Source organism: Harpia harpyja, chromosome 6, assembly GCF_026419915.1.
Source record: "Harpia harpyja isolate bHarHar1 chromosome 6, bHarHar1 primary haplotype, whole genome shotgun sequence".
NCBI classification, from domain to species: Eukaryota; Metazoa; Chordata; class Aves; order Accipitriformes; family Accipitridae; genus Harpia; species Harpia harpyja.
Window position 1 is genome coordinate 54,082,320 of NC_068945.1, and position 12,879 is coordinate 54,095,198.

Below are 12,879 nucleotides of genomic sequence, written 5' to 3' on the forward strand. Positions count from 1 at the left end.
ACCCAAGTTTTCGCCAATTTTCCCTTTCTGGTTCAATAATTATATAGCCAAAACAAAATTAATTTCTAAATGAGAACATTTTCAAGGCTACCACAGGTTTTTTTTCTTTTCTCCGTTTTACCATTTTTGCATTAATATTTGACCTACCTTTGCTTCCTCCATTTGCATAATGTTTGCTTGGCAGTCAGTAATGCTGTCATTAATGTAGTCTATATTCGCAGTTAGTGATTCCATCTCTTCATTTATGTTTTGGACGTTTCTATCTGCTTCACTGCCATCCCCATCCTTGATGAGCTTCTCCCTTTTCTTTGAAAGCTTTTCTCTTCTTTTTGTAAGTTCTTCACGTTGCTATTTTCCCCAAAGACATAATATTACATAAAAAGGAATTAGTAAATACTTAGGGCATTTAAACACCTTTTTGTTTTGTTTTCCTTTCCTTGTTATACTTTAACTAACATATCGTGATTTCTACAGGAAGTAGTTATACAGGTGAATATATTAATATATTTGCACATGATCCTATTAATATGTTTTTTATTTCTTACTAAGCACAGCAATCCCATGGTACAAATGCTTACTGGAGTAGTTAAGAGAGTCTTCATTGATGGCAATGGATTCCAAGGCACTGCCTATGCCACCTTCACAGCAATTCATTTACAGCGAACATAAATGCACTGCTCTTGCTTTATTTAATAAGATGATACAGGCAACAGTGCATAGTAGATCACCCACCGTAAGCAACCTGTTCATATCTGCCTCCATATTGGAAATGGTCATCCTCTGCATAATGATATCAGTCACTCTGCGTTCAAGTAACTGCCATTTCATCCTGGCTGCCTTTGAGGAGTAAACTCTGCTTGTCACTGCTTTCCGCTGATATTTCTTTCTGTGATAAATTCAAGAGAAACATACACCTAAGTCTAAAGTAGTTCAATTACATATTTGAATGTGGAAATGATCAGGCCAGAATATTTTTCACGGACAACTTAAAATTTCTTGCAGAATTTCTTTCAGTTTTTCATTGCACCAGACAGTTACCTGCACCCAGCCCTGAACTCTACCGCCCTTTAATATATTGCATTTGAAAAACAGGTATCAAACACTGTGGTATCTTGTATGATGCACCATTGAAACAGAATGCCACCTAAGAGTTGTTCCCTATTTAACAAGTGGATCTGCTTCAAACCCCAGTGGAAGATCACCAATAAACCCAATACATTAAATTGTGTTTTCCAGTAAGTTTTTCTTTGTACTTAAGAACACTGCAGGCATTGGACCACCAAGGGCATTTCTCTAAGAGCAGATTAACTGCATTTTGAAATTTTGGGGTTTCTTAATGCAACTTGTTCTTTAATGCCATTTTATATTATTCCACACTGTCTTAAACCCACAAAACTCAAATTCCATTTGATAATGGTAAAACACCCATTTTATGAGCATTACATGACAGCAATTTGAAAAATAACCAGTGCAATATGCATCATCACAAGATTATCCGCTAGAAAGTCCATGCAATTTTCAGTTCTCTTGAGAGGACTAAACAGTTTTAATCCTTACCCTGTTCCATTTGTTGCAGTTACAGATAATGCTTGAACCCTTGCAACAGGAATTCTCATCTTCTGCTGCACTGCTGTTCTTGAACCATCGTGCTCAACTGATGAGCTGGAACTTGCTTCCTGTATAGGATGCTCAGGCAGACTCAGCTTTCGACTTACTTTTCCTGCCACTTTATCAGACAGAGGCCTTACTTGCCGACGAAGGGCTGTAACCTGAAACACAGTGCAGAGACACGATTACCTCTCCCCAAAACCACGTTCCAAGTTACAGTGATACAATATCATTCTGTTTTCAAAGTTGTATTACTGTTTTACCACAATACCTCTTCAGTTTTGCGACGTAAGATAACTTCTTGATTTCTTTTCTGAGCTTCAAGAAGCTTGAGCTGATGCTGTCAAAAAATACAAGCAGCAAATAGGTTTTTTTCCATTATCTGCCACAAGGACTGTATTGTATAAAAAGAGACCTTTACACACTAATACAAGTTTGCAAAACTTGTGACATGAAGTGGGCAAGTCACAATTGTTTCTTGCTCTTTCTAGTGCAGAATGAAAATAAGTGTTTCACTATATCAATTCTCTATCAAAAAGAATACTTGCATGCAAGCAAGGTAGTAGCAACACTTTTGTGAGATTCACTAATAAAACAATACTGATATAAATATTCAATAAGCCTTCTATTTTCTGTTGCACATATCACCTGAAGCTAGGAACCGAGTTATCATAGAAGTTAAACCAATTTACGTGCATTTTGACTGGCAGAAATACACAGGTACATGCCTGCCTCAGTGAATGCATACACACATGGTGTGTGCCTACAAGCAGATGCACATCAGGATAGATGCTTATTCCAAATGAAAGTTCTTTATCTGTCAAATCACCTCTCGTTTGCGTTGCTCCTTTTTAAGCTGTGCAATCTCTCTATTTCTTCTAGATTCAGTCATTCTAGCTTTCTCCTGCTCTTCTTTCATTTGTTTCATCAAGCGAACCTGTAAAGAGGTCATCACTTAGAAAAGCTGTTTACACTGAACTACTGCTGCCTGCCCCCACTCACACAGAGTTTCTTCAAATTGCCATCTTCCAGTATATTACATGCTTTTAGCAATTTACCTCCTCCATCTAATGTGTCTTCACTCAGCACTGAATAACAGCTAATAAGCAGTGCAAGCTTCTCCATGTTTGATACCATAATTTCTGTTCATTAAACCTAAAAGCCACTCCCCTCCCCCAGGAATAGCCTAGTCTTCATATATTTTGTGTTTTCAGGCTTTCGAGCAGCTGACAGCAAGAACAGAGTTATCTGGTAGATAAATGCACAGGAGATTTCTATCCATTTTTCAGTAAACACTCATTGAACAACACTTCAATATACTGAAATATACCTTGGTTTTCTTCATCTCTGTCACCTCCTGCTGCAGTTTCTTCAGTTGCTTTTCGTATTGAGACTGATTTTTAAGCAATCGTGCGTGTTCCTTTTGTGCTGTTTGAAGTCTCTGCAATTCTTTATTCATGGCTTGGAGTTTCTTTTCATATTCCAACTTGATTTTTTTTGCCTTTTCTTCTGAATAGGTCTCTACAGAACCTAGAGCAAAAGGGAATTCTTAATCTGCTTTCGTTCAGGATATTTTCACTTTGCCAGCCACAGCAAATGACTGCTTCCTCTGCTTTGATAGCATTATCTGCAATATCTTTGAAAAATTTAATTTGCCTCTAGCTACTGTCACCTGCACTGCTTCAAACTTTCCACCTAGTATGTGTTCTTGGATAAGAGATCAAGTATTAACACTTTCCTTCCAATTTCTTTGTACTAGACAACAAATATCTGAGCACCTGAAGACAGATACAGACATGCTTGTTCACACATATGTGCACAAGGTCATAACAGTCCAAAGAGCTGTCAAGCCTAGTATGACTTTTCTGGCACTGATTGAAAGGGAAGGTCTAAGAAAGAATAAGGGAACAGCAAAAGCATATAAGTATATAACTATAAAGCATATATACTATATTTTAAAAAAGAAACAAACAAACAAAACACTTCCTCCAGTACTCTCCCAAAGTTCAGCTACTTGTGGTTTAGAACTTCCTGAGTCAGAGTTCATTTTTCATCTCAATACTATTACATATTCAAAAAAATTTTGGTCAGTAAAACACCTCTGAAAGGCCACTGATCCTAGTTATTACTTTTAAGCAAATCAAAAGAAATGGGGGAGGGAGGAGCAGGAAAGAACTTTTTATTCAGGAACTATCTCAAGGACTATGTTAAAATGAGAGCGCCTAGAAAACTGAAAATGCTTATTCAATCAAATCAAATACCTGTCAGTAGCAGTATCTTTTTAAAAAAAAAATCTCTCTCAATTCTGGTAGAAACGAGGAGTAAAGTATGATTCACTGGCATTATGGGTACAAACCTATTTCTGTTTTCTGCAATTTCTTATCATGTTTGAAAAAGGAAGGTAGGGAAGTAGCAAACAATTCAACTTGAATATCTTACACAACATCTAGATTTAAATGATTTTGTACTTCTTACCCAAGTTTTGAAGAACCTGATCTCTTTCAAGCTGAGTATCTCGAATTTTATGTTGTAGCATCATTAGTTTCTCTTCATATTGTTTTTTCAGTGTTTGCAACCTTCGCTGGCTGTTCTCTAGTTCATCTATCAGTTTCTGCTTAATAGCTATTTCACAGGTGATATTTGCCAAGTCAGCTTGATAATTTTCTAAAATAAAAAGATTTGAGTAATTAAAAATTAAGACTTCTGTTAAAGTAACAAAGTAAAGTAGCCAAGCACAATGCAGCAATCGAAACTATTATCTGCAATTCATGATAAAGTCTCCTCCTTAAACACTCTCCATTCTAGAACTAGGAAAGAGATAGGGAAAAATATGTCTCATCAGATCACAGTTGCCCATATATTGTAATTACTCACATTTAAATCTCAACATCAGCAATCTGTCCTTCCCCATACAAAAGGCTGTGAGACTTCAGTCACAGCTCAGGGCTGGAGAATAACTTTCAATCATAAACCCAGCACGTTATAAAAGGAAAATTTGCCTGATGGCAGACTCCAAGAGGAGACTTCCCCTTCACTAGCTCTTAGAAAGATACAGCCAAAATTCTGAGAAGAGAGGAACGACCTCAATCACGGAAGTGAAATGGTGAAGGGAATGAGAAAAGGAAAAAGGACTAACCCTTTTTTTTTTTTTTTTCAGGTTCTGCAACTCCTGCTAATGGTTTGTGTGACTATCAAGATGGAACCAACAGATTTGGTTTGCCCATTTGGCCCAACTCACATGAGAGAATTTCTGGTGATGCTGTCTCTGACTCTAGCAGTCCTAACTTGCATGCTACACAAAAATGAGGAAGGCTGATGGACTTTCAGCATTTCAAAATTAAATTCTACCTATTTGTCCTGGTTTCAGCTGGGATAGAGTTAACTGTCTTCCTAGTAGCTGGTACAGTGCTATGTTTTGAGTTCAGTATGAGAAGAATGTTGATAACGCTGATGTTTTCAGTTGTTGCTAAGTAATGTTTAGTCTAAAGTCAAGGATTTTTCAGCTTCTCAAGCCCAGCCAGTGAGAAAGCTGGAGGGGCACAAGAAGTTGGCACAGGACACAGCCAGGGCAGCTGACCCAAACTGGCCAACGGGGTATTCCACACCATGTGACGTCATGCCCGGTATATAAACTGGTGGGAGCGGGGGCGGGAGGATTGCCGCTTGGGGACTAACTGGGCATTGATCGGCAGGTGGTGAGCAATTGCATTGTGCATCATTTGTATATTCTAATCCTTTTATTATTACTGTTGCCATTTTATTAGTGTTATCATTATAATTTTTAGTTTCTTCTTTTCTGTTCTATTAAACCATTCTTAACTCAACCCACGGGTTTTACTTCTTTTCCCGATTTTCTCCCCCATCCCACTGGGCAGGGGGGGGAAGTGAGCAGCTGCGTGGCACGTAGTTGCTGGCTGGGGTTAAACCACGACACTATTTCCAAATTAGCTGAATGGGAGCCATCACCTTGGTCATTAGTCCTGAGACATGAAAATAACCCAGTACTTAAACCTTACGCTTTGGATATTCTAACCAAGAAAGAAATGTGTTACCAAACACCTGATGGCCTCTGGTCAATTTTAAAGCCAGTATGGGGACACTTGATCAGATGTCTGTTACATGTTTTAGCACCATAACCAAAAAAAGAATTTGCTGGACACAATCCACAGAGAATTATGGACAGTGTGTTGACAACATGCTATCTTGCCTACCAAAAGCCAAGGAATGATAGATAGGATTTGTAAAATTCTACAGAATATTGCACTGACATCACCTTTTTCATCAGAATCAGAATCTGATTCATCTGAACTTTCGACAACTTCCATGTCATCTTCATCCTCATCATCTTCCTCCTCTTCATCCTCATGATCACTTACTTCCTGAATTTCCTCCTGCAAAATGTACAAAATAGAAAGATGCTGAAGCACACCCACACTTTTCCATCCCCCAGACACTTCTGACTATCACTGTGAAGCCATAGTATTCACCTGACCCATTCCTAATTTCCTTTCTACAACCTTGTAAATCTTTAAACAGACAATGAACAAATCAAACACTTCTAAATACTTACTGCTTCCAATTCATTATTCTCTCTCTCCGAAGTGCCTTTTTCATCTCTCTTCTCCTGCTCGTTATCTGTGTTATCCTCTTTAACACTAGCAGAAGAGGCACAGACACAAAATATTCACAAACTGAAATAGCATGTGCTTCCCATCCCCCAAAGCAATAAGTTGCAATTCCAAATAAAGATGAAAACCAAAGTGTAGTTAGACAAAGGTACAGGTGTTGGGCATGGGTAAAACACAACTTCCAAAATCCTGCAGATAATAAAATAATGCTTAATGGCTTTTAATCTTAGCTTGCAAAATAATATTAATGATTAGCACATTTTTTTAAGGCATATTGCACAATTGGGACAATCAGAATACACATCTTCATATACTACAGAAGTACTCATTTTGTATGGAAGTTGCAGTGTACCCAGAATAGCTTTTATAAAACAAAAAAAGAACATTGTGTGCAGGTACAACATACATTACAGGTTTTACTACACTCTCAAACTATAATGGAGCCTACTGTGCTTATAATCATCTGAAAATTTATGTATAAGCCTTAAACAATATCCTAATTTATCATACTATAACTACTCTTTTGATCAGTTATCTACTTTGACATCAAGGGAATGCTCAAAATAGGCATTGATACAACAAGAAGAGTCGAGAAATACTGAATTTTTGCAATAGGACTGTCTCAAAAAGAAACTTTTCCCAGCTATTAAGATTACATTTTAGTATATTTCCATGCTATTGTTTTTCAGACTATGGCTCAAAACTTATTTAAAAGTCAAGTATCTCTATATTCTTTCCTCTTTTGGCAACCTGAACTGTAGTGATGGCTTACACAAATTACAGCAGGGTTTTTTTGATTTTGTTTTAAAGGTTTGGTGTATTAGCCATTAAGACAAGCTTTAACATTTTTTAAGCGCACATTTGAGACGTCACATGCAAATGTAAAATTCAAAAATCAGTGGCAGTCTGCAAGTTGTCATGGACCAAATGTCAGTCCTTCTAGCACTACATGTGCAAAACCCAAACCATCCCCAACAGATGGGAAATCATGATAGAACAGGGCTAGACACCATAGGGGGTAATAACAAAAAGATGCAGTTAGGATTGTATAATGTGGAATCCACCTCACCTAACCTCAGCTGCATAGAAGTTTGGCAAGTTATGTGCTGTCACTGATCAGGCAGGGTAACTAAAAGTGCACATCTTCCTCCACTGACACCAAAAGGAGCCGAGATTCGAGGTCTAATTCTTGGACAAATTCAATACTCAGTGCAGTGATAAGAAACATTCAGTAGATTCGAGACACTAATTTGGCAAGTGATACCTAAAAGCCACCTTTAAGAGTGCCAGTTAAGTAACACAGTACTTCTGTGCACACACAATTTTTTCTTGTACTATTTTTTAACCTGTTCAGTGCTAACTGGTTCCTTCTGCCCCACTCATCACCAGTGAAACTGAATCCAGCTACAGCTGATCATGCGCAAGGCAGAAAGCTTTTGCTTGGACCGTCTGAATCTACACAGCAGCCAGGGAGGCTGGAAGTAAAAAACCTAACCAGATTTGTACAGAAAAAAAAAAAATGCCAGAACAGGGAACACTGAGACACGCAATCTCATTTCCACAGATTCTCATCTCACTCAGCTCACATGTTCTGTTTTATGTTGGTTAGTAAGCCTAAATGATAACAGATCTTAGCTGCAATCTTCATGCAGATTGAGGCAAATCCCCAGTTTCCCTTCCACCTGCACATAGTACAGAGCCAACCGCTACAGAGAATTTGTGTTCTGCCTGATAAAGGGGAGACAGGAGGAAGGAAAAGGAGCAGCTCTGCCAGACAGAACTGTACTGCTTAATTTGAGTGCTACTGATTTGTGGATTCACATCATCTGCATGAATTGGGGGGGGGGGGGGGGCGCGTTGGATCAAAGTAGACAGCTGAAAAATAAAAGCTCTTTTACTTTCATTTTTAATGACAGTATATTTCTCTCTTTAAGGCCTCAACTTAACTGCTCTCTATGACCAGCTACTTTATCTACTGCTTTGGCTGAAACTGAACAGAAGGAATGGTCAAGACTTCAGTCACATGCTTTCAAAAATAAAAGCAGCAGACTTAACTGACGTGTGAAGGTCCAAGACCTTCTTGATCTCACATGCCAAAATTATTATTGTCGTATACTGCCTGCTATACATTTCATACCATATGAGCTATTGCACCTTCCTCCTGCCTTTCATTCCATACAGGCCATGCAAGAAAGAAGTCTACTTAATTCTGCAGCAATTCCCATAGTCACCACCTCCCCACGAACGCTTGCTCAACACTGTGCAATCTCAGTCAACCTCAACTCCACAACAGAGGTTTCTTCCGGTTAAAACACTTGTTGAAAGTCAAAACACAGGAAAGAATATTGAAAAGCCAAATGAACTACTCTTGAAGTACCTATGAATCTGCCCAACTTGTTTTCATGTATGACAACCAGTTAATTGAAATGACAGGTAATTAAAAACCTGGGAAATATTCCAACCTTCTTTCTTCTTGACTGCTTTCCTCAAGTTTCTGTAGCCTTCAAAAGCACGAGGTACAGTATTGGAAGGCCAAGCCAATGAAGGACAAACCAGACAGTGAAAAGCAAAAGTGATAAGAAGGTAAAAAATGATATATATGAGCTTGTGGAGTTTAAAATGAAATTTTAAAAGATACCATCAAGAGACAACAAGTAGTAAAAAGGCAATACATTTTGCACAGTTGGAAAGTAAATAGAAAACAAAGAAGCAGCATTTGTAGGTTAACTAATCTGTCACTGTCAACAATGGTAAATTTAAGTTACACTAAGGAAGAAGTTTTAGATATAGACAATATATTTCACTTTGAGAATTATTTCTAATATGGATTCAAAAAATCTCTTAGTTCTAGAAAAAGCTTTCTCCTCTTTTGCCACTTAAAATTGGCAGGTAAAATACCAAAAATTGCAAGAAGTACTGCCATTGAACCAAAGTTATATATCCTCAAGAATATATCAGGAAAGAACCCAATGCACTAGTTTTATATATGCTGATAACATATTGTAATATAAAAGAGTGATGAAAAAATTTTAGTACTAATATTCTAAACCATATATTCTGAATATAATTCTTAAAAATCTTCAAATTGTATTTATTTTTTGGTTTGTGGTTTTGTTGTTTGTTTTAAAATAAAAAGCAGAAACCCACAGTTTATTTTTCTGGGATTCAAAAAGTACATGCCAATGATTGCTTGTTACTTTTTAATAAATTAAAAAAAAATATGCATCAGAAGCAATGAGATGGACAAAGTGTTAGTATTTTTACTTGTACTTTTTCCTCTTGAACAAATGTAGGTGTATCAGTAGAGAAATGTCTGCATGACTTATGTATATGTAAAGATAGCTTAAATTTCAACTACTGAAATTCCTCACGTTCCCATTATGAGCAAGTTTTGAGCAAGAGCTTTTGCTGCCTTTTCACCTCATGCTGCCTGCCATCTTCCTTCAGTATCAGCTAGGAGCTAACACGCTAAATCCCATGTTATTTTATCACTAATTTAGTTTAATAAAGGTTAGGGAAGTCAAAAGACAACAGTCAAAAAAGGTTACCAGGTATGTAAGGCTCACTAATGATTGAAAGGGACGTAGGAGGTTTGCTCTGGGGCTTCCGGTGAGTAGGTCACACTGTGGGACACTCCAATCAAGCATGTCAGTATTTCAGTAGCCAAAACATTACTGCCATGTAAACTGTTTCCAATAAACTTTATGACAGATGCTTATTAAAGGCTACAGATATATAGCAGTACATACCTGCTGCTCATTCAGAAACTGGCTCTTAGATCTTCAGGCTAGCTCACAACAATTTAGATAAGTGGCATATATTTAAAATTATGCACCTTTCATCATACTGACCCATAACCAGGAAACAAACAGGTCAAGAAAGGTAGCAGATGGGGCAGAACTAGTAACTAGGCTTACTGATCCCATTAGCAGGAAAATGATAGTTAGACAACTTTAAAAGAACAGCAACCCTTAAAAGAAATAGTACAGTAAAAGCAGCTAAATGCCTGTAGAACACAGAAGTAGAGCAAAGAATCCCTTCCAAACTGCAGGGTAAATTGTCCCTTTGCAAGACATTAGCATACCCATTGCCAATTCCTGAAATTTCAGTAGAATAAAAATCCACAGCGATATATTCTGAACACAGACTTTGCATTTCATTAATTAGATAGAAGCACTCCACAGGTAACAAGTATGACAGCCTATATGCATAATCCCTCAAATTCTAACATTTCTTAGCTTCTAAGGAATTTCTCTCCTAACATATGCACTTCAGAAATTTATAAATATTTATTGCAAAGCAGTCTGCAGATGGGCCAGTAAACAGATTCAAACCTCACCAGCACTTTGAAGAGTATGATCCCATTCTGTAGAATGGAAGACCTGCTTTAACATGGAGGCTAGACCATCAAGAGGTCTCTTCCAACTTACATTTTTCTATGGTTCTCTAATTCTGTAATGCTAGAATAGAAAACTGATCTCAAATTAGTTTACAGTAAGTATTCCCCAATTCTGGATCAGACCACTTGGCCATTCACAAGATTATTGTCCTGGTGTGAACAAGTGTGACTGGATGCAGAAGCTTCTTTCGGAAAAAAAACAACCCAAAAAGAACAACCATCTGTTTTACTTACTGCTGTATGTAGGGTAAAACTTCCAAATGTTTTTTTAAAGTCATCATCTCTTACAATAAAAGATATTACTCAATGTATCTAGTAACCTTTATCTGTTTTCTAGTCACAATCCTGGCTGGTACCTAATACTCAGGCCTCAAACTAACAATTGGGGCTCTATCTAAACACGTATCTAAATGCATGCTTGATTTTAAAAGGTGTCGAAACATACAAAATCAAATCTCTCTGTTCTTGCATTTACAGTTAAAGAACATATTGAAGCGTTTGGCTGAAGAGAGGCCAGAACATTCTGCTGATTTCATTTAACACTTCCACCTTCCCCTCAAGTTCCTATAAACATGAGACACAAAATCTACTAAAATCTCCATAAATGTGTAAGTTTCCTTAAAAATGATATGCAAAGGAAGAATCTAGTTGTTATTAAAATGAGTGTTCTCCACGAGTATCAGACATTGACTTGGTGAATGGATTTAGATATTGGACCTCAAATTGCAGATATCACTAACTCAAGTCTACTTTATACTTCAACTATATTTCAGGCTTATACTGTTTTGGTTTTACTCTTAACTTGTAGAAGAAGTCTGAAGGGCCATTAGTAGAAAGAGTAATAGATTAGAAGTGTGGAAAATTTCAAGGAAAAGGGAAAAGTCTCTAATAGAATCAGAGTTTTGGAGTACACAAACAGATCCTTGCTGTACTAACTGCTGTCTGAACAGGCATTTTTATCAATGTCTATGAGCATTTTAGTAGATGAGAAGTCGGACAGCAAAAAACAGCAAAGCATGATGTTGCAGAGAATTAGGAAACCTCAAATTAAAAACATTTATAGAAGCAGAAGATAAAGCAAAAGAAGCCATTCCAAGAGCTACCAAAGAATTCCCAGCTATTCAGAATATCTTTTCTTCAGAAAGCTGTTTCAGTTTTGACGTACGGTAGAAAAAAGTTTATAATTTTTGGTTTTGCAAACTTCTGTTGAATTTCAAAGCATTTAAAAAAAATTTTTTTTAAAAATATCAAAATTTATGGAAAGCACCTGTGCTTTTACCATTGTGCATAATTATATAGAAAAATTCATTACAACAGAGACATTCATTGTACAAATACTGCATACTTCACTGGAAGAAAAGATGCAGAAGAAAAACATCTATAACTTCAATGTGTAAAAGGGTTCGAAGGAACAGCAGTTCAGGATCCAAACCCACACAGCAACAATGAATTAATTTTAAAGTCTGTGGTCAAAAAAATACACTTCTTTACTAATAAATAGAAAACAAATAGCATTATAATTCATACACCACCTCTTTTTCTTTTTCCTTTCTTTTTTTTTCAGCTTTTCTAGATCTTTCTTGGCTATATCTAGAATTTCCATTGTCTCTTTCTCTGAAGAAAGCATAGAAGCAGAAAATGCTGATGGTCCACCAAAGTACGTAGATCTTGCTGAAGCTCTTGACAAGTTGCGTCGAAGATTTTCATTCACTGCTTCACTTTCTAATAATTTTGCTCTTAAAAAAAAAATTTAGAGCATGAATCACAAGTATTGCTAATGCACGAGATGTATACTCTTTAGCATCTGTAACTGCAATGCATTACCTTCAGTTTAAAAAGAAACTACAAACCAAGGTAAAGTTTCACAAAATACAAATCTAGTAAATCCCTTGATGAGACCATTTTACACAACCTTCATGTATGTTGTGCATATAATTTATACCCTAGACAGAAACATATAGATGTCTGTATAAATATACACACAGATATATGTACAGATACATATCTGCATACGTTGTGTGTATATACATATTACATGAAAGCTACACAAGATCTCTAACACTAACTGGGAATAGGCCAGATAATTTTTTTTTTTCATGATACACCTCCAAGAAATAGAGAAATAAAAATATCTAAAATATTTAATACTTTAATTTAAAGAGAAAGCAGATGGTTTTTTTAAACACTAAATCATAACAAGTAATTTCTCAGTACTATCACTTATACAGAAGGTGATGAATTTAT

General features: G+C 36.7%; 1 protein-coding gene across 9 annotated transcripts in view; it reads right to left on the reverse strand.

Annotated features, from left to right (window-relative positions):
- Window positions 1-12,879, reverse strand: part of KIF21A (kinesin family member 21A) — a 93,189-nt gene that overhangs the window by 31,367 nt on the left and 48,943 nt on the right. For 5 of the 9 annotated variants that reach the window (XM_052789508.1, XM_052789509.1, XM_052789507.1 and 2 more), the window contains exons 11-21: window positions 12,168-12,371; window positions 8,699-8,737; window positions 6,179-6,263; window positions 5,882-5,999; window positions 4,084-4,272; window positions 2,939-3,138; window positions 2,438-2,545; window positions 1,880-1,948; window positions 1,558-1,769; window positions 733-886; window positions 148-348 (exon numbers count right to left, since the gene is read on the reverse strand). In XM_052789508.1, coding sequence (XP_052645468.1) covers window positions 148-348; window positions 733-886; window positions 1,558-1,769; window positions 1,880-1,948; window positions 2,438-2,545; window positions 2,939-3,138; window positions 4,084-4,272; window positions 5,882-5,999; window positions 6,179-6,263; window positions 8,699-8,737; window positions 12,168-12,371 — 1,579 coding nt within the window. The remainder of the gene's footprint in view (window positions 1-147; window positions 349-732; window positions 887-1,557; window positions 1,770-1,879; window positions 1,949-2,437; window positions 2,546-2,938; window positions 3,139-4,083; window positions 4,273-5,881; window positions 6,000-6,178; window positions 6,264-8,698; window positions 8,738-12,167; window positions 12,372-12,879) is intronic. The other 4 variants (XM_052789512.1, XM_052789511.1, XM_052789516.1 and 1 more) reach the window with 1 other exon arrangement.